We start from the raw sequence: 25,418 nt of genomic DNA on the forward strand, positions 1-25,418 counted from the left end.
TCTGATGGACACCTGGCTACCTTATTATTATCACTGGATTACTTATTATTTTATACAGGATGAAGTAATATCTCCCTTGCTTACTCCTTAACCCTTTAGTTACTAACATTATGGCTTAGTAAATGCTTATAGAGGGAGTTTCTAAAGTAGTGTATTTAAAATCCTTCTGAATTCCCTGATAGCTCAGCAATACCATTTCCTTTTACCTTAGATCTTAGCCAGTGAAGGAGATCAAGTATTCACTTATTTTCAATGTGTGTTAGCTTCCATGCTAGCCACATCTTGAGATCATAAACTGCCACCCAATCCTACTGCTGTCTGAGTTTTTGAAAGAACATTGTTGGTTCACTAATGAGAGGTGGGTGGAAGTAGGAGGCTTTGTGTAGTTTCTGGTGGTTGCAGGTGGGGGAGTTCTCACTGTAGCCAGCTGCTACACTGGCAGCAGCAAAGGGTAGAAGATAGGGATAGGAGAGAGGAGGCAGAGACACTACAGGTTATTGGTAGCTGAAGTCAATCAATTGTAAATTGAAACCCAATTTTTTGGAGAGAGGAATTCAAGTCAACCTATTTGTAGTATTTCACTTAGTAATTAGACAGTACTATACCATGCCATCTTTGATAGAATGGCAACTCGGTTACCAAATTTAAACATACCAACTTTGCCATGTTTTTGTCTACTGTATATATGGTGTACATGCTTTGTTTGTATCTGTTCTCAAAATACCCTAAGAATATCGAGTCATTTTATAATACCATCTCTTTTCATTTAATTTGTGATATCCAGGAGAAAATCTAATTTTTAAAAATTCTACATGGTTTAAGAACAAGTAACCAAGGATATCAAAGAAGCATATAAAATATTAAGACTCACTCTGTATTTTCCAGAAGGTATGAAAGTAATACCACTTAATAGGTTAGCTGCCACCCTGCACTTTCCAAGCACTTTAGAGTCATTCATCTGTCTGAGGTAAAATGGTATGTGCACCCTTGGTTAACAGATGGGAACTCTTTCTTCCCCACTGTGTTTTACTGTGTTTGAATTCCAGAATTTATCCAGAGCTCTCGAAACAGTGCTTGTGGTCTTCTGCTGGCCTAACAAAGATTCCTTTTAATAATGGCTTTCCCCACAAATGTCCCAAATAGTTCTGCGATATTCTTTCAGAAGTTATTAAAACCAGAAGCAAACAAACAATTGTCAGCTTTTGTGGTAACAGTAAAAATAAATTTAACTTGAAAATTTGTAAGAGATTATATCATTCATAGAAGATAAAACAATTATATCTAAAAATAGGTAAAATATCTCATAAGTTTGTATAAAATCTTTAAGCAAATATAAATTTAATGTGCACCTAATTGATGGTTTTCCTTCTGGAAGAGAAATTATGGAATCCTGTATCTAAACTAATTTAATAAATTTAATAATTGCATTTTACTGGTCCATATATGTTTATGGCTAACAAAGAGAAAGGAAAGAAACCACAGGTGTTTATTTACTGATTTTATCAGTAGGGGTTATGAGGATAGTATCTCTGCAAATTACTGGTTATTTATTACTTGAACTAATAATCTTAAATTAGAGTATGTTTACAGGAACTCTACAATTTGAAGAAGTAAAGAGTTATCACATTCAGATATCTGGCTGTGCTGATCTTTGTTCATTTAAATGCAGGATATTTGAAGGCAAAAATTCCAAAGCCTGATTTACTTTATCTATGCTTATTTACAAGTATGTTTAATCCTGCTCTTGTTTTTGAACTTCTTAATGCTGCATAAAAATATTAATCATTAGGTGGTCTTAATGTAGCTGTCTTCAGCCCGTCTGCAGAAAGTCATTGTCAGAGAATTCATTCTAATTCAAGGTTAATTAGTGTACCATTAAAATAATGTGTTACAAAAATTAATTACATTGCAGGTCAGAAAACCTGTTAAAAAGCATAGTGTAAATGTCTGAGAGCACATCATCCTCCTTAAAACATTGCTATACAAGTGCCACCCTTCTAGAAAATATATCCAAAGTGAAGATCACTACTGAGGTCCAGTCATAGGTGTTTCCTCTAAAGTAAATTTTTGGCACCACATATGGGAAATTTAAAATATAACTCCCCATTAACAGTAAAATGCGTTGCTTGTCTGCTTTCCCACTGAAACAGCTAAGGATTTATAATTTAGCATTAGTTGATGTAACCCTATTGGTTTAAACCTAAGGAGAAATCAGGAATCTGGTTGAGAAATAGAAATTATCTGTACATCTTGTAGTAAAAATACTAGATATATTAACATTATGTTTTCTTACTTAACTATTAGGTACTTCTGGTAGGTGCTCTGTGTAAGTCTATCAGACATCATTTTAACTATACAGTAATTCTTGTTAATTTAACTTAATAGCCATAAAATGTACAGTTAAAATTAGAACTAAGAATGATACAGACTTTGACATTTTATCTGATTATTTTAATGTAAAAGCTGTGAAATAATTACATTGAACTATAAAATATTTTATACATTGGTATTAGTTCTGAGAGTCTAATTAGAATATCTGTTTATTCGTATAGAGGGTTTTGAAATTAGTGCTCTAGTAACACTAAATCAGTACACATTAGAGCTGGAGAACATTTAACATAGGCAACTCTATTCTCTACTCCACAGTACATGTTTTACTTGGCTTTTAGAATTGTCTCCATTTAAAAAAATTTTTAGTGGGCTCTGAGCAAAGTAGTTTTGCTGTTACAATAAACTGCGAATGATTTGCCCACGTTTTAAAATTTTTTGCTTCCCTTCCTCTTTGGATTTTGTGTAAGCCTATTGCAAAACAGATATTCACAGGTAAGTAAAAATAAATTGAGCAAATGAAAGAAAAAGAAAAGGACAATTTGTAAGGAAGAAGTTGTCTTGCTTTTTTTGTTTGTTTGTTTCAAGAATAGTTCCTGGTTTGATTAGTTGAACTAATAGGTATGTGAAGAGAGTCTGAAAGGTGAAGCGTGTGAGTTTAGAAAAGCTTTCTTGAAAGGTGCTTTTTACTTTAAAGTCATCTTTGTCCCAGCTTATATCTGCTTAAATCTTTTCTAAAATGACATAAAGCAGGGATTTCAACTTAATTTGGAAAAACATTCCATTCTTTAAAAAATGACATCACTACCACCCTGAAAAAAGTAGTGTTAAGCCATACATCACTCATTTCTTCAGAAGAGCCCTTAGCTTTGGGGGTTTTGTTTATTCTTTGGACCGAGGAGGCTCCTTTCATTAACTAAACTAAGACTTCTGACAGTGGAGAAAAGAATTAACACATTGAGAGTAACCGTTCATCCTTGGTAGACAACAGTTAAAATTAATGTTTCATATTTAGTACTTTTGTCTCCTGACAGTTAATATCTATTCTGTTTTACAAGTGGCTTTCACAGTCAACATTTGAAGATAAACACTAGCAGACTTTACTAACGTTTTGGGGATATTTCAGGGTGTAAATTTGGGATATGAAGGGGAAATGCTTAGTTTCAAAGTGATTAAATTTTCTTACACTTTAAGGAATAAACTTGAGTAAATTTAGATAAACTGCATTTAGATTATGATCTCTACCTAGGTTTAAGTACTTTTTTTTTTTATCCATAGGATTTTTTTCACCAGAAGTGGACATAATTTAAAACTATCTCTTACCTTTATAGAGTTCTTTAAAATTTACAGAGCGTTATTTTGTAACTCATTCATTCAACACATGTTATTGGTATTACTGTTGATAGTGTTACCCCCACGCTGTGGGTGAGGAAACTGTTCAGCTGAAGAAAGTCACTGGGCTAGTACAGAACAGATTCCAGAAGTAGAACTCAGGACTTTCTACTGATTTCCAGTCTGCTGCTTTTCCCATAGAACATTTTATATCCATCATTCTTAGAATAGTTCATCTGCATTTTTGCATATTACTCCGTCTTTCTTCAGACCTTGTATCTTTTATACGGTCCCACAACTGGATTAACACATTCATTTATCTTTTTCTGTGTTTTTAGGGCAGAGCTCTACTCCATTGGGCTTGTGATCGAGGACATAAGGAACTAGTCACAGTCCTGCTACAACATAGGGCCGATATTAACTGTCAGGTAAGAGTGATGAAAAGGGAGCTTTTTTAAAAAAAATTGGGGTAAAAGCCACATAAAATTTACCATATTAACAATTTTAAAGTGTACAGTCGAGTGGCATTTAACAATGTGCAACCATCACTAGTGTCTTGTCCTGCAGCATTTTCATCACCCCGGGAGTACGCTTTGTACCCATTAAGCGGTCACTCCCTATTTCCCCCTCACTCCAGACCTTAGCAACAATGAATCTGCTTTCTCAGTGGATTTGCCTCTTCTAGATATTTCATATAAATGGAGTCATAAAATATTTGGCCTTTGTTTCTGGCTTCTTTCACTTGGCCTATTTTCAAGGATTATCCATGTTGTAACATGTAACAGTACTTCATTCCTTTTTGTGGCTAAATAATATTCCGTTGTCTGGATAGACCACATTTTATCAGTTCATCAGTTGATGAGCAGTTGGGTTGTTTCCACCCTTTGGCAGTTGTGAATAATTGCAGTGAACAATTTGTGTACATGTTTTTGTTTAAACACTTGTTTTCAGTTCTTTTGGTTCTGTACCTAGGAGGGGAATTTAAGTTATATGGTAAGTTGATGTTTAACTTTTTGAGGAACCTCCAAACTTTTCCACAGGAGCTACACCATTTTACATTCCCACCAGAAATTCAGGGGTGTTCAAGTTTTTCCACTTCTTCGCCAATACACGTTATTTTTCTGTTCATTAGCCATTCTAGTGGGCATGAAGTGATATCTCATCATGGTATGGATTTGATTTGCATTTCCCTAATGACGTTGAGTATCTTTTCATGTACTTGTTGACAGTTTATATGTTTTCTTTGGAAAAATGTCTATTTAAGTGTTTCACCCCCTTTTAAACTGAGTTGTCTTTTATATTTAAGATCTAAAAATTCTTTATATTCTGGACATTAGACCATTATCAGATGTATGATTTGCAGATATCTTCTCCCTTTTCGTGGGCTGTCTTTTCGCTTTCTTAATAGTGTCCTTTGGTGCACGTAAAGTTTTTAATTTTGATGAAGTCCAGTGTATCTATTTCCTTTTGTTGGTTGTGCTTTTGGCATCATACCTAAGAAACCTTTGCCAAATCCAAGGTCATTAAGATTTATCCTGAAGTTTTCTTTCTTTCTTTTTCTCTTTTTTTTTTTTGACTGTGGCAAAATATATATAACATAAAATTTACCACTTTAACCATTTTAAGTGTACAGTTCTGTGGCATTAACTACTTTTATGGTGTTCAACCATCACCACCATTCATCTCTAGAACCTTTTCATCTTCTCCAATTGAAACTCTGTACTCATAACTAGCTCCCCATTCCTCACCCCACCCCCTCAGCCCCTGGCAGCCACCATTCTACTTTCTCTCTTCATGAATTTGACTACTCTAGATACCTCATATAAATAGAATCATACAATATTTGTCCTTTTGTGACTGACTTATTTCGCTTAGCATGATGTCTTCAAGGTTCGTCCCTGATGCAGCATGTGTCAAAATTTCTTTCCTTTTTAAAACTAACTAATGTTGCATTGTACGTATATACCATATTTTGTTTATCCAGATATCCATCTACAGACTTAGGTGACTTTCGTTTTTCGGCTGTTGTGATTAATACTTCTATGAATATGGGTAACAAATGTCTGTTTGAATCCTTGCTTTCACTTCTTTTGAGTATATACCCAGAAGTGGAATTGCTGGATCATATGGTAATTCTTTGTTTAATGTTTTGAAGAATCACCATACCATTTCCACAGTGGCTGCACCATTCTACCTTCCCATCAAAAATGCACAATTGTTCCAGTTTCTCCAAATCCTTACCAACACTTGTTATTTTCTGTATTTCTGATATTAGCCATCCTGGTGGGTGTGAAGTGGTATCTCCTTGTGGTTTTAATTTCACTTCCATAATGATTAATGATGTTTAACATTATTAATGTTGAACAATCAATTTTGGTCATTTGTATATCTTCTTTGGAGAAATGTCTATTGATGTCCTTTGCCCATTCTTTAATTGGGTTGTTTGGGGGTTTTTTGTTGTTAAGCTGTAAGAAGTCTTTATACAGTCTGGATATCAACCCCTTATCAGATGCATGATTTACAAATATTTTCTCCCATTCTTTGGGTTTTCTTTCACTCTGCTGATAATAGTGTCCTTTGATGCACAATAGTTTAAAATTTTGATGAAGTTCAACTTATGTATTTTTCCTTTTGTTGCCTGTGTTTTTGGTGTCATATCCAAGAAATAATTGCAAAATGTCATGCCATGAAGATTTTTCCCAGGTTTTCTTTAAGAGCTTTATAATTTTAGCTTTGTTTTTTGACCCATTTTGAGTAAAAGGTAATGTAAGGGTCCAGCTTCATTTCTTTGCATGTGGATAGTCAGTTTTCCCAGCGCCATTTATTGAAAGGCTGTCCTTTCTTCACTGAATGGTCCTGACACCCCTTGTCAAAAATCACTTGACCATATATGCAAGAGTTTGGGATCTCTATTCTATTCCATTGGTCTCTATGTCTGTCTTAATGCCACTACTACACTGGTTTGATTACTGTAGCTTTGTAGTAATTTTTGAAATCAGAAAGTGTGAGACTTCCAACTTGTTTTTCTTTTTCCAGATTGTTTTGGCTATTCTGGGTCCCTTAAGTTTCCATATGAATTTTAGGATGGATTTTTCTAATTCTACGAAAAAGTCATTGGGGTTTTGATGGAGATTGCATTAAATCTATAGATCGATTTGGGCAGTACAGGTTTCCTCTGCTCTCTGAAAGTAAAGCATTCCTACGAAACCTTTTGTAAGCCAAAATGATGTAAAGCAAAGAAGCAATTACCTTAGGACACATCTTGCTAACGAATGCACAAAGTAAACTGAGATAAAGCACAGATGCTCACACAGTTAAAAGTTATGATGGCTTCGTGCTGAGATGCACATTGTAGTTCCTGGAGAAGGAGCTAGGTGGTGCCGCTCTTGGTGCTCAGGGTGCGTGCTGCCTCTACAATAGCCAGCTGCAAAACAAAGGGTGAGCGTTGGTTTTGCTTTTCGCCTTTTTTTGTAAAAGCAAAAATCGTCTTCAGATTTCTTTCGGTTAGCAAAAACAGGTACTAATGTAGGTCTTTAGTAAAAGTGAAGTGGCATAAAGCAGACTTTTGAAAAGCAAGGGATACCTGTATTGTCATCTTAACAATGAAGTCTTCCAATCCATGGAATGGCCTTTTTTTGTGTCTCTAATTTCTTTCAGCATTGTTTTATAATTTTCAGTGTACAGTACGTTTGCCTCCTTGGTTTAGTTTATTCCTGAGTATTTTATTCTTTTTTGACACTATTGTAAATGAAACTATTTTCTAAATTTCTTTTTTTGATTATTCATTGTTAGTGTTTAGAAATGCAAGTGATTTTTTCTTTTTACGGTACGCAGGCGTCTCACTGTTGTGGTCTCTCCCGTTGCGGAGCACAGGCTCCAGACGCACAGGCTCAGCGCCCACGGGCCCAGCCGCTCCGTGGCACGCAGGATCCTCCCGGACCGGGGCACGAACCCGTGTCCCCCGCATCGGCAGGCGGACCCTCAACCACTGTACCACCAGGGAAGCCCAATGCAAGTGATTTTTGTGTGTTGATTTTTTATCCTGCAACTTTGCTGAATTCGCTTATTAGTTCTAACAGCTTTTTGTGGAATCTTAAGGGTTCTCTACATATAAGATATGTTGTCTATGAACAGAGATAATTTTACTTCTTCCTTTCCAACTTGGATGCCTTTTATTTCATTTTCTTGCCTAACTGCTCTGACTAGACCTTCTAGTACTATGTTGAATAAAAGTAGTTAAAGTGGGCATCCTTGTCTTATTTAGGAGTTTGCTTTTTTTTTTTTTTTTTTCAGTACGTGGGCCTCTCACTGTTGTGGCCTCTCCTGTTGCGGAGCACAGGCTCCGGACGCGCAGGCTCAAGGGCCATGGCTCACCGGCCCAGCCACTCCGCGGCATGTGACCGGCCCAGCCACTCCGCGGCATGTGGGATCTTCCTGGACTGGGGCACAAACCCTTGTCCCCTGCATCAGCAGGCGGACTCTCAACCACTGCACCACCAGGGAAGCCCTAGGAGTTTGCTTTTTAATTTAGTATAAATTATACTAAAGATAGATATAAAATGCTTTTCCTTTACATAATATTTGTTGGCATATACATCCATTCCACTTTAGCCCCCTCGGCCTCCTGGGCTCACCCTGAACTTTTCATCAAGTCTGAAATTTTCAGTTCTAATTATACTCTCCAATTCACTTCACTCTAAATCTCTTATTTGACTTTATGGAAATCCTGAGTCCCTTGACTGATCTACCTTCTCCCATTTTAGTTCATTTTGTCCACTCTCATGCAATTATCCTCATCTTCATTCCCATTCCCTGTTTTTCAGCTGTGGTAGCCACCTGGCAAAATGCTAATTCTGATTACAGTTGCCTGCCTTCTATATATCTACACTCTGGGTCTGGGCAAAGCTAGAAAAAAAAATTACTCAGCCCGGATATTACCATAAATCGTGGTATCCATCTTTAATTTTGACTGGCAAGTCTTATGGTCTTTCTTATTCTCACATTTTCCCTTATTTCACAGACAAAATAGAAGACCTCTTTATCTCCAACCTGTCTCTCAGCCAGTAGCTGCAGCAACATATATTTCTTGGACACCCCTCAGACACTTCAAACGCCCAGTGTCTAACACTGAACTTACCATCTCTCAACAGCCACCGTCCCTGCCCCCCCATAATTGGCATCAGCATCCACCCAGTGCTCCAGGACTCATCGTTTATTCTTCTCTCATTCTCACACCCACTGAAGTCCTGTAGGTTCTGCCTGCTAAGTGTACCTCAAATCTATCCACTTCTCTATTTCAGCATTGCCAGCACACTAGTTTAAGCTTATTAAATTATTTCAGCAGCTCTCAACTATATCCCTGCTTCTAATCTTGATGTCCTTCGATACATTTCCCACTTTTCATCTGGAGATTCTTTCTAAAATGCTTATTTTCAGGGGCTTCCCTGGTGGTGCAGAGGTTGAGAATCCACCTGCCAATGCAGGGCACACGGGTTTGAGCCCTGGTCTGGGAAGATCCCACATGCCGTGGAGTAACTGAGCCTGTGTGCCACAACCACTGAGCCTGCACTCTAGAGCCCGCGAGCCACAACTACTGAAGCTCGTGCGCCTAGAGCCCATGCTCCACAAGTAGAGAAGCCACTGCAATGAGAAGTCTGCACACTGCAACAAAGACCCAACACAGCCGAAAATAAATAAATTAAATTAGGGAAAAAAGAATAAAATGCTAATTTTCAAATGTTCTCTTCTTTACTTTTATTATTCTAAGATAAAATCTAAACTTAATTTGCCCTATAAAACGCTTCATGATCTGGACCTTGCTTACCTCTCCACTTATTTCTCAGATACTCCTAGCTTATGGTATGCTGAGTTCCACTGGTTCTGAAGAACTTGACATGCTGCTCACCTGTTGGCCTTCTTTTTTTTTTTTTTTTTGAACATCTTTATAGGAGTGTAATTGCTTTACATTGTTGTGTTAGTTTCTGCTGTATAACAAAGTGAGTCAGCTATATGTATACATATATCCCCATATCCCCTCCCTCTTCAGCCTCCCTCCCACCCTCCCTATCTCACCCCTCCAGATGGTCACAAAGCACCAACCTGATCTCCCTGTGCTATGCGGCTGCTTCCCACTAGCTATGTATTTTACATTTCGTAGTGTATATATGTCCATGCCACTCTCTCACTTCGTCCTGGCTTATCCTTCCCCTTCCCGTGTTTTCAAGTCTCTTTTCTACGTCTCCATCTTTATTCCTGTCCTGCCCCTAGGTTCTTCAGAACCTTTTTAGATTCCATATATATCTGTTAGCATACGGTATTTGTTTTTCTCTTTCTGACTTACTTCATTCTGTATGACAGACTCTAGGTCCATCCACCTCACTACAAATAACTCAATTTCGTTTCTTTTTATGGCTGAGTAGTATTCCATCGTATATATAAGCCACATCTTCTTTACCCATTCATCTGTCAATGGACACTTAGGTTGCTTCCTTGTCCTGGCTATTGTAAATAGTACTGCAATGAACATTTTGGTACATGACTCTTTTTGAATTATGGTTTGCTCAGGGTATATGCCCACTAGTGGGATTGCTGGTTCATATGGTAGTTCTGTTTTTAGTTTTTTAAGGAACCTCCATACTGTTCTCCATAGTGGCTGTATCAATTTACATTCCCACGAACAGTACAAGAGTGTTCCCTTTTCTCCACACCCTCTCCAGCATTTATTGTTTATAGATTTTTTGATGATGGCCATTCTGACTGGTGTGAGGTGATACCTCATTGTAGTTCTGATTTGCATTTCTCTAATAATTAGTGATGTTGAGCATCCTTTCATGTGTTTGTTGGCAATCTGTATATCTTCTTTGAAGAAATGTCTATTTAGGTCATCTGCCCATTTTTGCATTGGGTTGTTTGTTTTTCTGATATTGAGCTGCATGAGCTGCTTGTATATTTTGGAGATTAATCCTTTGTCAGTTGCTTCATTGGCAAATATTTTCTCCCATTCTGAGGGTTGTCTTTTCGTCTCGTTTATGGTTTCCTTTGCTGTCGAAAGCTTTTAAGTTTCATTAGGTCCCATTTGTTTTTGTTTTTACTTCCATTTCTCTAGAAGGTGGGTCAAAAAGGATCTTGCTGTGATATATGTCACAGAGTGTTCTGCCTATGTTTTCCTCTAAGAGTTTTATAGTGTCTGTCCTTACATTTAGGTCTTTAATCCATTTTGAGTTTTTTTTTTTTTTTTTTTTTTTTTTTTTTTTTTTTTTTTTTTTTGCTGTACGCGGGCATCTCACTGTTGTGGCCTCCCCCATTGCGGAGCACAGGCTCCGGACGCACAGGCCCAGCGGCCATGGCTCACGGGCCCAGCCACTCCGCGGCATGTGGGATCTTCCCAGACCGGGGCACGAACCCGTATCCCCTGCATCGGCAGGCGGACCCTCAACCACTGCGCCACCAGGGAAGCCCTTGAGTTTATTTTTGTGTATGGTTTTAGGAGTGTTTTAATTTCATTCTTTTACATGTAGCTCTCCAGTTTTCCCAGCACCACTTATCCAAGAGACTGTCTTTTCTCCATTATATATTCTTGCCTCCTTTATCAAAGATAAGGTGACCATATGTGCGTGGGTTTATCTCTGGGCTTTCTCTCTTGTTCCATTGATCTATATTTCTGTTTTTGTTCCAGTACCATACTGTCTTGATTACTGTAGCTTTGTAGTATAGTCTGAAGCCAGTGAGCCTGATTCCTCCAGCTCCCTTTTTCTTTCTCAATATTGCTTTGGCTATTCGAGGTCTTTTATGTTTCCATACAAATTGTGACATTTTTTGTTCTAGTTCTGTGGAAAATGCCATTGGTAGGTTGATAGGGATTGCATTGAATCTGTAGATTGCTTTGGGTAGTATAGTCGTTTTCACAATGTTGATTCTTCCAATACAGGAACATGATATATCTCTCCATCTGTTGCTATCATCTTTAATTTCTTTCATCAGTGGCTTATAGTTTTCTGCATACAGGTCTTTTGTCTGCTTAGGTAGGTTTATTCCTAGGTATTTTATTCTTTTTGTTGCAGTGGTAAGTGGGAGTGTTTCCTTAATTTCAGTTTCAGATTTTTCATCGCTAGTGTATAGGAATGCAAAAGATTTCTGTGCATTAATTTTGTATCCTGCTACTTTACCAAATTCATTGAATAGCTCTAGTAGTTTTCTGGTAGCATCTTTAGGATTCTCTATGTATAGTATTATGTCATCTGCAAACAGTGACAGTTTCACTTCTTTTCTGATTTGGATTCCTTTTATTTCTTTTTTGTCTCTGATTGCTGTGGCTAAAACTTCTAAAACTATGTTGAATAATAGTGGTGAGAATGGGCAGCCTTGTCTTGTTCCTGATATGAGTGGAAATGGTTTTAGTTTTTCACCATTGAGAGCGATGTTGGCTGTGGGTTTGTCATATATGGCCTTTATTATGTTGAGGTAAGTTCCCTCTATGCCTACTTTTGGAGAGTTTTTATCATAAATGGGTGTTGAATTTTTTTGAAAGCTTTTTCTGCATCTATGGAGATTATCATATGGTTTTTATTCTTCAGTTTGTTAATATGGTGTATCACCTTGATTGATTTGCATATATTCAAGAATCCTTGCATTCCTGGGATAAACCCCATTTGATCATGGTGTATGATCCTTTTAATGTGCTGTTGGATTCTGTTTGCTAGTATTTTGTTGAGGATTTTTCCATCTATGTTCATTAGTGATACTGGCCTGTAGTTTTCTTTTTTTGTAACATCTTTGTCTGGTTTTGGTATCAGCATGATGGTGGCCTCGTAGAAGGAATTTGGGAGTGTTCCTCCCTCTGCTATATTTTGGAAGTGTTTGAGAAGGATATGTCTTAGCTCTTCTGTAAATGTTTGATAGAATTCTCCTGTGAAGCCATCTGGTCCTGGGCTTTTGTTTGTTGGAAGATTTTTAATCACAGTTTCAATTTCAGTGCTTGTGATTGGTCTGTTTATATTTTCTATCTCTTCCGGGTTAAGTCTTGGAAGGTTGTGCTTTTCTATGAATATGTCCATTTCTTCCAGGTTGTCCATTTTATTGACATATAGATAATCTCTCATGGTCCTTTGTATTCTGCAGTGTCAATTGTTACTTCTCCATTTTCATTTCTAATTCTTTTGATTTGTCTTCTCCCTTTTTCTCTTGATGCATCTGGCTAATGGTTTATCAATTTTGTTTATCTTCTCAAAGAACCAGCTTTTAGTTTTATTGATCTTTGCTATCGTTTCCTACATTTCTCTTTCATTTATTTCTGATCTGATCTTTATGATTTCTTTCCTTCTGCTAACTTTGGGGATTTTTTGGTCTTCTTTCTCTGATTGCTTTAGGTGTAAGGTTAGGTTGTTTATTTGAGATTTTTCTTGTTTCTTGAAGTAGGATTGTATAGCTATGAACTTCCCTCTTAGAACTGCTTTTGTTGCATCCCATAGGTTTTGGGTCGTCGTGTTCTCATTGTCATTTGTTTCTAGGTATTTTTTGATTTCCTCTTTGATTTCTTCAGTGATCTCTTGGTTATTTAGTAGTGTGTTGTTTAGCCTCCATGTGGTTTGTTTTTTTGGGGGGTTTTTTGTTTGTTTTTTTTTTGCAGTACGCGGGCCTCTCACTGCTGCGGCCCCTCCCGTTGTGGAGCACAGGCTCCGGACTCACAGGCTCATCAGCCATGGCCCATGGGCCCAGCCGCGGCGCAGCATGTGGGATCCTCCCGGACCGGGGCATGAACCCATGTTCCCTGCGTCGGCAGGTGGCCTCTCAACCACTGTGCCACCAGGGGAGCCCCTGCATTTTTTTAACAGTTCTTTTTTCTGTAACTGATATCTAGGCTCATAATGTTGTGGTCAGAAAAGATACTTGATACAATTTCAATTTCCTTAAATTTACCAAGGCATGATTTGTGACCCAAGGTATGATCTATCCTGGAGAATGTTCCATGAGCACTTAAGAAGAAAGTGTATTCTGTTGTTTTTAATGGAATGTCCTATAAATATCAGTTAGGTCCATCTTCTTTAATGTGTCATTTAAAACTTGTGTTTCCTTATTTATTTTCATTTTGGTTGATCTGTCCATTGGTGAAAGTGGGGTGTTAAAGTCCCTGCTATTATTGTGTTACTCTTGATTTACCCTTTTATGGCTGTTAGCATTTTTTGCCTTATGTATTGAGGTGCTCCTATGTTGGGTGCATAAATATTTACAACTGTTATATTCTTTTCTTGGATTGATCCCTTGATCATTATTTAGTGTCCTTCTTTGTCTCCTGTAATAGTCTTTATTTTAAAGTCTATTTTGTCTGATATGAGAATTGCTACTCCAGCTTTCTTTTGATTTCCATTTGCATGGAATATCTTTTTCCATCCCTTCACTTTCAGTCTGTATGTGTCCCTAGGTTGAAGTGGGTCTCTTGTAGACAGCATATATACAGGTCTTGTTTTTGTATCCATTCAGCCTGTCTGGGTCTTTCAGTTGGAGCATTAAACCATTTATATTTAAGGTAATTATCAATATGTGTGTTCCTGTTACCATTATCTTAATTGTTTTGGGTTTCTTATTGTAGGGCCTTTCCTTCTCTTGTGTTTCCTGCCTAGAGAAAGTCCTTTAGCATTTGTTGTAAAGCTGGTTTGGTGGTGCTGAATTCTCTGGCTTTTACTTGTCTGTAAAGGTTTTAATTTCTCCGTCAAATCTGAGTGAGATCCTTGCTGGGTAGAGTAATCTTGGTTGTAGGTTTTTCCCTTTCATCACTTTAAATATGTCATGCCACTCCTTTCTGGCTTGCAGAGTTTGTGCTGAAGGATCAGCTGTTAACCTTATAGGGATTCCCTTGTATGTCATTTGTTGCTTTTCCCTTGCTGCTTTTAATATTTTTTCTTTGTATTTAATTTTTGATAGTTTGATTAATATGTGTCTTGGAGTGTTTCTCCTTGGATTTATCCTGTATGGGACTCTCTCTTCTTCCTCGACTTGATTGACTATTTCCTTTCCTATATTAGGGAAGTTTTCAACTATAATCTCTTCAAATATTTTCTCAGTCCCTTTCTTTGTCTCTTCTTCTGGGACCCCTATAATTCAAATGTTGGTGCGTTTAATGTTGTCCCAGAGGTATCTTGAGACTGTCCTCAATTCTTTTCATTCTTTTTTCTTTATTTTGCTCTGTGGTAGTTATTTCCACTATTTCATCTTTAAGGTCACTTATCCGTTCTTCTGCCTCAGTTATTCTGCTATTGATTCCTTCTAGAGAACTTTAAGTTTCATTTATTGTGTTGTTCATCATTGTTTGTTTTCTCTTTAGTTCTTCTATATCCTTGTTAAACGTTTCTTGTATTTTCTCCATTCTATTTCCAAGATTTTGGTTTATGTTTACTGTCATCACTCTGAATTCTTTTTCAGGTAGACTGCCTGTTTCCTCTTGTTTTGTTTGGTGTGGTGGGTTTTTACCTTGCTCCTTCATCTGCTGCGTATTTCTCTGTCTTCCCATTTTGCTTAACTTACTGTGTTTGGGGGTCTCCTTTTCGCAGGCTGCAGGTTCATAGTTCCCATTGTTTTTGGTGTCTGCCCCCAGTAGGTGAGCTTGGTTCAGTGGATTGTGTAGGCTTCCTGGTGGAGGGGACTAGTGCCTGTGTTCTGGTGGGTGAGGCTGGATCTTGTCTTTCTGGTGGGCAGGACCGAGTCCGGTAGTGTGTTTTGGGGTGTCTGTGAACTTACTATGATTTTAGGCAGCCTCTCTGCTAATGTTTGGGGTTGTGTTCCTGTCTTGCTAGTTGTTTGGCATGGGGTGTCCAGCACTGGAGCTTGCTGGTCGTTGAGTGGAGCTGGGTCTTAGCGTTGAGACGGAGGAGATCTCTGGGACAGCTCTCACTGATTGATATTACATGGGGCCAGGAGGTCTCTGGTGGTCCAGTGTCCTGAACTTGGCTCTCCCACTTCCAAGGCTCAGGCCTGACACCCAGCTGGTGCACTGAGACCCTGTCAGACACATGGCTCAGAAGAAAAGGGAGAAAAAAAATAGAATAAAATAAAATAAAGGTATTAAAATTAAAAAATTTTTTTAATTATTAAAATAAAAAAGTAATTAAAAAAAGAAAGCAACCAAACCAATAAATAAATCCACCAATGATAACAAGCACTAAAAACTAAACTAAGATAAACATATAAATCAGAAAGTAGTCAGTCTCATACAGCAAACTCCAAGTCTGCAGTTGCTCCCAAAGTCCACTGCCTCAGTTTTGGGATGATCATTGTCTATTCAAGTGTTCCACAGATGCAGGGTACATCAAGTTGATCGTGGAGATTTAATCCACTGCTCCTGAGGCTGCTGGGAGAGATTTCCCTTTCTCTTCTTTGTTCGCACAGCTCCTGGGGTTCAGCTTTGGTTTTGGCCCCGCCTCTGCGTGTAGGTCACCTGAGGGTGTCTCTTCTTCACCCAGACAGGCGGGGGTTAAAGGAGAAGCTGATTAGGGGGCTCTGGCTCACTCAGGCTGGGGTGAGGGAGGGGTACAGAATACGGGGTGAGCCTGCAGCGGCAGAGGCTGGTGTGACATTGCCACAGCCTGAGGTGTTCCATGTGTTCTCCTGGGGAAGTTGTCCCTGGATCACGGGACCCTGGCAATGACGGGATGCACAGTTCCCAGGCCAGGAGGTGTGGATAGTGACCTGTGCTTGCACACTGGCTTCTTGGTGGCCGCAGCAGCAGCCTTAGCATTTCTTGCCCATCTCTGGTGTCCACGCTGATAGCCACAGCTCGCGCCCGTCTCTGAAGCTCATTCAGGCAGTGCTCTGTATCCTGTCTCTGCGCACACCCTGAAACGATGGTCTCTTGCCTGTTCGGTCCAGAGTTTTTTCCCGAACTCCCTCTCAGCTAGCTGTGGTGCATCAGCCCCTTTCAGGCTGTGTTCACACAGCCAATCCCAGCCCTCACCCTGGTATCTGACCTCTGAAGCCCAAGCCTCAGCTCCCAGCCCCTACCCACCCCAGTGGGTCAAGCAGACAAGCCTCTCAAGATGGTGAGTGCTGGTTAGCACCAATCCTCTGTGCAGGAATCTCTCCACTTTGCCCTCTGTACCCCTATTGCTGCGCTCTCCTCCGTGGCTCCGAAGCTTCCCCCCCACCCACTCCCTGTCTCTGCCAGTGAAGGGGCTTGCTAGTGTGTGGAAGCATTTCCTCCTTCACAGCTCCCTCCCAGAGGTGCAGGTCCCATCCCTATTCTTTTGTCTCTGTTTTTACTTTTTTCTTTTGCCCTACCCAGGTACGTGGAGAGTTCTTGCCTATTGGGAAGTCTTAGGTCTCCTGCCAACATTCAGTAGGTGTTCTGTAGGAGTTGTTCCACATGTAGATGTATTTTTGATGTATTTGTGGGGAGGAAGGTGATCTCCACATCTAACTCCTCCGCTGTCTTGAAGGTCCTCCTGTTGGCCTTCTTAGATACTGTTTTCTGTCTCCTTCGTTCTCCCTCCTAGGCCTCAGTTTACACATCATTTCCTCCAGGAAGCCTTCCTTCACTCTGACCAGATAGACACCCCCACTTATATAGCTCCCTGTTCTTAAGCTCATCAAAGAGCTACCACAGTGCAGTCACATTGTATTGTAATTCACTGTTTACATGTCTTTCCTCAGCACCACCATAGGTACCAGAGTATGGTTGTAATGACCAGTGCCTCGTATGTCTAATATATAGTCAGTGCTCAGTAAATATTGAACAAAGGAATATCAGCTTATAAAGAAGTTGACAAAATGTTAGAAAAATATATCATGACAACCAGAAAAGACCGAAGCATTTACCAGAACCTTTTGGGTATCCTTGTTATTTTATTAGAATAAATACTTCTTTCCCTGTTAGACATGTGTGCATTCTTCTTGGGCCAGTTCCCTAGCTTCAAGTCATAGGTCAAACTCACAACCTTAGGCCATACATATTTCACTGATTTTTTTTTAGCAGTTTGTATATATACAAAGGAAAGAAAACTCAAAAAATGCAAAAGACTAACTTTAAATAATTCTTTCTCCTATCCTTGTTTCAGAACTTTGATGTTTTAAGGAATATTAGCATTTTTCTTTGTGATATAATTATTATTAAAACTTTTCTTCTAGTACTTTCATCATTTCATGGTTTCTGTGATCCATCTAGAATTAATTTGTGTCACATGTATGCAATAGGAATTTTATTTTTGTCCAGACGTTGCCAGCTTTGCTTTTGTCTAGATGATTAGCTAGTTGTTCCAATAATGTTTATTGAATAATCTTTTCTCTACTGATTTGAAGTGTCTTCTTTTTATAGTCTCACTTCATCTACATATTTCACTGTGTTTCTAGGCTGTTCTATTGCTCTGTTTTTCTGTTCATGTACTTGTGCTATGCTGTTTAAAGTATTGTAGCTTCAAAATATATTTTAATACCTGGCAGGATAGATTACTTAATTACTTATTCAGAATATTCTCTGTTATTTTTGCTTGTTTATTTTTCTTTGTGAACTTTGAAATCATCTTTCTGACCGTCACTTCCCCCAGTCACTACCAACACTAAGTTAAAAAACCAAACAAAAACTTATTGGTGCACTCATGATTTTTATTTGGTTTGCATTGTCAGAGGTAGTATTTTGGAGGGAAGTGTCCCCAGTTTAGGCTCAGCCTGAAGTTTTTACCTGTGGGTTTCTTGTATTCTCTTTGTTTGAGTATTATAAGACAAACAATACAAAAAACTGCTGTACATGGCTTTATAGAATGCTCTTTACCTAACACTAAACTTTAATGCAAAGTAAAAGTTCTACATAGGTTTTAAGGATGGATCAGTTGGGACTATATGCCTGGCCAGTGTTTTCCTTGCCCTCTTTGTTTTCATATGACCACTCTGTGTTGCCCCTAGCCTTGATTTTCCTTTATTATTGACAATCCTAATCCATATGGTCTAGCTTCAGTTAAGGGAATGCTTTTGGCTTTGTCAGTTTGGGTTGCTAACATGCTTCCAAATCAGAGGGCCTTTGGAGATTAACTCTCAGAATAGCTTTCCCCTTGTAATTTCTTCTTAGGTTTCCTTATTGAAAACTCTTTTCAAATATAAACAATACAAACATAATAAATGGAAGGAAATGTTCATCTCCCTCATGACTCAGTCTTTCTGAAACAGCATTATTATTGACTGGCCTATTGGTTGCCAAAAAGGAAAATCAATTTTATTAGAAGTATTTGCTTGGCTACAGATCTTGGTACTAACCCAGCAGAGACAGGCTGATGTTATCAAGTATCTGAAGACTAATTTTTACCATTAGCCTGAAACGGAGTAGTAATTAAAGATATGTCAACGTCTACTCTGTGTTTTCCTGTCATTTTTACCTTTCAGTATATCTCATATATACTTTTATTGCACTGCAGTTTCTGCATTCTGTGACTCTGATGGAATTGGATCTTTTAATTTTATTTCTGAGAAAGATCCTTTATAGATTTCATTTGTTATCTGGCAGTATTATGGACACAGTTTTGTCTTTTCCACTGCTTGGTATTGATTTTTAGTTCAGCTCTGGAAGTTAGGTCCTTAACTACATTTGCGATTAGGATATGGGTTAAATACACACCCCACCCCCACCCTCACCAGACCTCTTGAGTAAGTTTGATCTTTAAGTCCTGGAGAATGATTAAAACCACTCTAAAAGCACATTTAAAAGTATCCAAACGCTAGATTTATTGCTAGACTTCTCAGATTTATTGTAAAGTAGTGTTAAGGAAATAAGAGAGGTTGGGGGAGAAGTGGGAGCATCTGTGGTGTTGGATGTCTACACTGTGTCCTGGGTGTTAAGCACTTCGAAAGAAGAGTATTTTGAGTGTTACTGAAATGTTTTAGGACTTTGTGATTTATAAATTACATAAACTTACGGTTTATATAATGGCACAGAGCAGCATACCCTCTCACTGAACACCTTCATGACTGTGTGTTATAGAAAATTTCAAAAAACATGAGATTTAACTAGATTTATTGCAGTGGTCATTTTGTAATTTATACAGATATCAAATCATTGTGTTGTATACCTAAAACCAATATGATGTTATATGTCAGTTATATCTCAGTTTTAATAAAGAATATTGTGAAATGAAAGAATCTGAAAAGAAGAAATTCTATATGCAGATATAGTTTTATGAAATAAGTAGGAAATATATATTTTTAAAAAAAAGAATGGGGATAATGAGAATTCTAGATTTCTCCAGGGTGTTGTGGGGCTTAAAATGATGACAGCAGCCCCTCTACCTCAGGGCTAGCCTACTGTTCTTTGGCCGAGTCTGCTCTTCCCTACGTTCACCGGGCATATTGCTGCCAGTAGAGCCTTCCCAAGACTGCTGTTTATTATGTCACTGACCTGTTCAAAACTCTTTAATGACTGCCCTGCTTATAGGATGAATTCCAAACTCTGTAGATTTGAATTCAGAGTTCTCTATCATGGGTGGGGGTGGGGTGCGGCAAGAGAAAAGTATATAAAGCAGTAAATAAAACCATCTGTAACTCTATTGTGTGTGTGTTGGGGGGGTAGGATATAAAACAGTTTTTTAGTATTTGCCATGTACCAAGCACCTTATGTATAGTCATCACATTAATCCGATAATGTAGGTATATTATTATCTGCATTTTCGTGATAAAGATACAGAAGGCATAGAGCTAGTAAGTGACAAAGTTTAGACTTGAACATGTTCTGATTCCAAAGCCCAAGCCCTTATCCTCTCCTCTGTAAAATTTGAGTACATTTCCTCCTCGCCTTTATTTTTTCTGCTTACATGTATATAACATATTTTAAAGATAGTTGGTACATTATTGCACACAGTAGTTTTTAATTATCTAAAATACTGAGATATAAAATACATTCAGTGAGGTACATATAGTACAAAAAATTAAGTATACAACCTAATGCGTTATATATGTGTGTGTGTGTATCTGTGCAACTGCCATCTGTATCAAATTAGAATACTTCCAGAATCCCTTGAAGGTTTGTTTCCATAAGCTACTTCCTGTCACTATCAATCCTTCCACCCCCGCTCTGAGGTAACTAATATTCTGACTTCCATCATCATCAGTTAGTTCTGTCTCTTCTTGAAATTCAGATATTTAGAATATTATAATAATATTCTTTTGCATCAGGCTTATTAATGCTCAATAAAACAGTTGTAAGAGTCATCCAGGTTGTTACGTATTTCATTTGTTCCTTTATTTGTATTGCTGTGTAACATTTCATTGTATGCATATACCACAATATATCCATTCTCCTGTTGATGGATATTTAGTTTTTAGGGGCTTTTTTTTTTTCCCCTTCAGTTTTAGACTACTCTGAATAAAGTGCCTGTGAACAATCTTGAACATGGACATAAACACATATATTTCCATTCCTCTTGTGTATATACTTAGGAGTAGAATTGCTGGGTGGTAAGATAACTGTGTTTAACCTTTTGGGGAACTGCTATGGTTTTTCAAAGAGGCTTCCTCATTTTACATTCCCACCGGCGATGTATGAGAGTTCCAGTTTCTCAACATCCTTGTCAACATTTGTTATTATCAGTCTTTTTGATTACACCCATCCTAGCGTATCTCATCGTGGTTTTGAATTTCATTTCCCCTGTGGTTAATGATGTTGAACATCTTTTCATGTGCTTACTGACCATTTTTATATGTTCTTTTTTTTTAATAGTATATGATTCATGATTATTTATTTGTAAATTTATTTATAAATTTGTTTATTTAATTTATTTATTTTTGCCTGCATTGGGTCTTCATTGCTGTGCGCGGGCTTTCTCTAGTTGTGGCAAGCAGGGGCTACTCTTTGTTGTGGTGCGCAGGCTTCTCATTGCAGTGGCTTCTCTTGTTGCGGAGCATGGGCTTCAGTAGTTGCAGCACGCGAGCTCAGTAGTTGCAGCACGTGGTCCCTAGAGCATGCAGGCTTCTGCGGCGCATGGGCTCAGTAGATGTGGCTCACGAGCTCTCGAGCGTAGACTCAGTAGTTGTGGTGCACGGGCTTAGCTGCTCCACAGCATGTGGGATCTTCCCAGACCAGGGCTTGAACCCATGTCGCCTGCATTGGCAGGCGGGTTAACCACTGTGCCACCAGGGAAGTCCCTTTATATGTTCTTTAGGTAAATGTCTATTCAGATCCTGTGGCCATTTTATTTTTAATTGGGTGGGGGAAAAAAAAGACATGGGAAGCACAGTAAGGTTCTCTAGAAGCAAAATCTGTTGAGGGATGTAATGGACTCAGGGCCAGCCTTTTGAGGCAAATCATCATTTGTGACTCATGTTACCATCCTCTCATCTGTCTGAGATAGTTACCTGGGTGAAATCAGCTTTGAGGACTACCATTGGTGACCTCAGAGGGAAAATATGTCACAACAGATGCCTAAAAGGTGTGAATACAAGAGAGTAGGTTGGAGGCTTTGCTTAGGTGATGGTATTAGTAGTGGGATGAATGAAGACTAACTGAATCAGACATTTTATTTTGCTTTTGGCATTTTTAAAAAACCTCCCTAAATTCCCTACCCACCATTAGGAGAGAAACCCTCCACCCCCCTTCAAAGAACAGGGACTAGGGTAGTTTCATGGATTCATCTAATTCCTTAAGGGTCTCTGTACCTTGAACAAGTAGAGCAAACAGTTACTAACAGTGCCTATGCCCATTTAAAAAATTGAATTATTTGTCTCTTTATTATTGAGTTGTAAGAGTTACATATTTTGAGTGTAAGTCCCTTACAAAATATACAATTTATAGGGAATTCCCTGGTGGTCCAGTGGTTAGGACTCTGCACTTCCATTGCAGGGGCAGGGGTTTGATCCCTAGTTGGGGAACTAGGATCCCTGTGTGCCATGTGGTGCAGCAAAAAAAAAAAAATGTGTGTGTTTGTGTATATACACACATATATATATATACACAATTTATAAATATTTTCTTCCATTCAGTGGATTGTCTTTTCACTTGCTTGATAGTGTCCTTTGAAACACAAAAATTTTTAATTTTGATAAAACCTTATTTATCTATTTTTTAGTTTTGTTGTTTGTGTTTTTGGTGTTGTTTCTAAGAAACTGTTGTCTAATCAGAGATCATAGTGATTAAGCCTTTTTCTTCTATTAGCTTTATAGTGTTATCTCTTATGTTTAAGTCTTTGATTCATTTTGAATTAATTGTGTATGATGTGAGATAGGAGTCTGATTTCATTCTTTTAAATATGGATATCCAGTTGTTTCAGCGTCATTTATTGAAAAGACTATTCTTTCCCCCATTGAATTGTTGTAGTACCCTTCTCAAAAATCAATCGACAGGGCCTCCCTGGTGGCGCAAGTGGTTAAGAGTCCGCCTGCCGATGCAGGGGATACGGGTTCGTGCCCCGGTCTGGGAGGATCCCATATGCCGCGGAGCGGCTGGGCCCGTGAGCCATGGCCGCTGGGCCTGCGCATCCGGAGCCTGTGTTCCGCAACGGGAGAGGCCACAACAGTGAGAGGCCCACATACCGCAAAAAAAGAAAAAAAAAAAAATCAATTGACCATAAATTTGAGGGTTTATTTCCAGATTTTCTGTTCTGTTCCATTGATTGATATCTCTACCCTTAAGCCAGTACCACACTGTCTTGATTACTATAGCTTTGTAGTAAGTTTTGAAACTGAGATGTGTGAGTTCTCCAGCTTTGTTCTTTCTTTTTTTTTTTTTCCAAGATTGTTTTGGCTATTCTGGGTCCCTTGAATTTCCATTTGAATTTTATAATCAACTTGTTCATTTCCACACACACAAAAAAAGGCAGCTGAGATTCTGATAGGGATTACATTGAATTTGTAGATCAGTTTGGAGAGTAGTGCCATTTTAAGATTTTAAGTCTTCTAATTCATGAACATGAAGTGTCTCCCCATTCATTTAGATCTTATTTAATTTCTTTCAGTGCTTTGTAGTTTTTAGTGCACAAGTCTTACACTTCTTTTGCTAAATTTATTCCTAAGTATTTTATTCTTTTTACTGCTATTTTAAATAGAATTGTTTTCTTAATTTCTTTTCTGATTGTTAATTGTTAGTGTATGGAATTACAGTTGATTTTTTTGTGTTGATCTTGTATCCTGCATTCTTGTTGAACTCACATTTCTAATAGGTTGTGGGGCAGGGGGTGTTCTATATACGTGATTATGTCATCTACAAATAAAGATATCTAAATGCCTTTTATTTCATTTTCTGGCTTACTTGCCTTATCTAAAACCTTCAATAAAATGTTGCATAGAAGTAGCAAGAGCAGACATCCTTGTCTTGTTCCTGATCTTATAGGGAAAGTATTCAGTCTTTCACCATTAAGAATGATGTTGGGGGCTTCCCTGGTGGCGCAGTGGTTGAGAGTCCACCTGCTGATGCAGGGGACACAGGTTCATGCCCCGGTCCGGGAAGATCCCACATGCCGCGGAGTGGCTAGGCCCGTGAGCTATGGCCGCTGAGCCTGCGTGTCCAGAGCCTGTGCTCCACAATGGGAGAGGCCACAACAGTGAGAGGCCCACGTACGGCAAAAAAAAAAAAAAAAAAAAAAGAATGATGTTGGGATTGATCCATTTTTTAATTTTTATTTATTTATTTATGGCTGCATTGGGTCTTCATTGCTGTGCGTAGGCTTTCTCTACTTGCGGCGAGTGGGAGACACTCTTCTTTGTGATCCATGGGCTTCTCATTGCAGTGGCTTCTCTTGTTGTGGGCTTCAGCAGTTGTGGCACACGGGCTCCATAGTTGTGGTTTGTGGGCTGTAGAGCTCAGGCTCAGTAGTTGTGGTGCGTGAGCTTGGTTGCTCCGCGGCATATGGGATCTTCCCGGACCAGGGCTCGAACCTGTGTTCCCTGCATTGGCAGGCGGATTCTTAACCACTGCACCACCAGGGTAGTGATCCATTTTTAATTGTTAAACTAGCCTTACTTTCTTAGAATAAATCCCACTTGCTGGATTTAGTTTGGTAATATCTTATTTAGAGTTTTTGCATCTGTAACCATAAGGAGTACTGATTGACCTGTAACTTTCTTTCATTGTAGTGTTCCTATCAGGTTTTGCTATCAGTTATACTAGCCTCATAAAACTAGAAGGGAAATATTCCTTCTTATTATCTAAAAGAATGTGTTTAGGATTATTATTAGCCATTCCTTTAAATCTTAGGTAAGGGGTCTTCAGTTCCAGGCAAGAGTCATTTCTCCCTTTGCTTCCTCCTAAGTACAGGTAAAAACCCAACTGTGAAAGGTTGGAAGAGGGCAGATTGGGGACCTAGAGAATTGAGGAATGACACTGTGGTGACTTCTCTTGAGTCTTCTTTTTGCCTCCTATCTAACCTGAACTGGGCTTTTGAGAAACCCACATCCCAGAAATGCCAGCAGGTACAGAAAAGAAAAACCTGTTTTCTCTCACCAAAGGACAGGGAAAGAGGCAGTCTAGCAGAATGGAACTTTTCAATAGTACCCGCCCTACCCCAGCCAAACACCATGCAGAAAGACATGTGCCACCCTTTGCAATGTTTGGAGGTCAAGAGGGAAGCCTAGACATCCCCTGGCTGGTAGCAGACAATGCTTTCCTTCCTCACCAGGGTGGTATTAACAGAGGCTGAGCAGGAACCCTGGACTTGCACCTACTGCACAAAAGTAGCAGGTAGTGCTCCCTTCTCCCGCAAGGTAGGTATCAGTGGAAGCCAAGTGGTAAACTTGGCAACTACCCCCCACTCTAGAAATAAAAGCAGTAGTAAAATGGTACTTACCCCCCTTTCCAAATAGAA

At 38.7% G+C, this 25,418-nt stretch overlaps 1 protein-coding gene across 4 annotated transcripts in view; it reads left to right on the plus strand.

The window, feature by feature from the left end:
• The window catches only part of ACBD6 (acyl-CoA binding domain containing 6), a 227,421-nt gene that overhangs the window by 86,824 nt on the left and 115,179 nt on the right, over positions 1 to 25,418 (plus strand). For all 4 annotated transcript variants that reach the window (XR_009531216.1, XM_060091180.1, XM_060091182.1 and 1 more), the window contains one exon: positions 3,999 to 4,088. Coding sequence is in view for 3 of the 4 variants with exons in the window: in XM_060091180.1 (XP_059947163.1) it covers positions 3,999 to 4,088 (90 nt within the window). In the remaining variant the exon portion in view is untranslated. The remainder of the gene's footprint in view (positions 1 to 3,998; positions 4,089 to 25,418) is intronic.

The sequence above is a fragment of the Mesoplodon densirostris genome, chromosome 2, assembly GCF_025265405.1.
Source record: "Mesoplodon densirostris isolate mMesDen1 chromosome 2, mMesDen1 primary haplotype, whole genome shotgun sequence".
Taxonomy (NCBI): domain Eukaryota; kingdom Metazoa; phylum Chordata; class Mammalia; order Artiodactyla; family Ziphiidae; genus Mesoplodon; species Mesoplodon densirostris.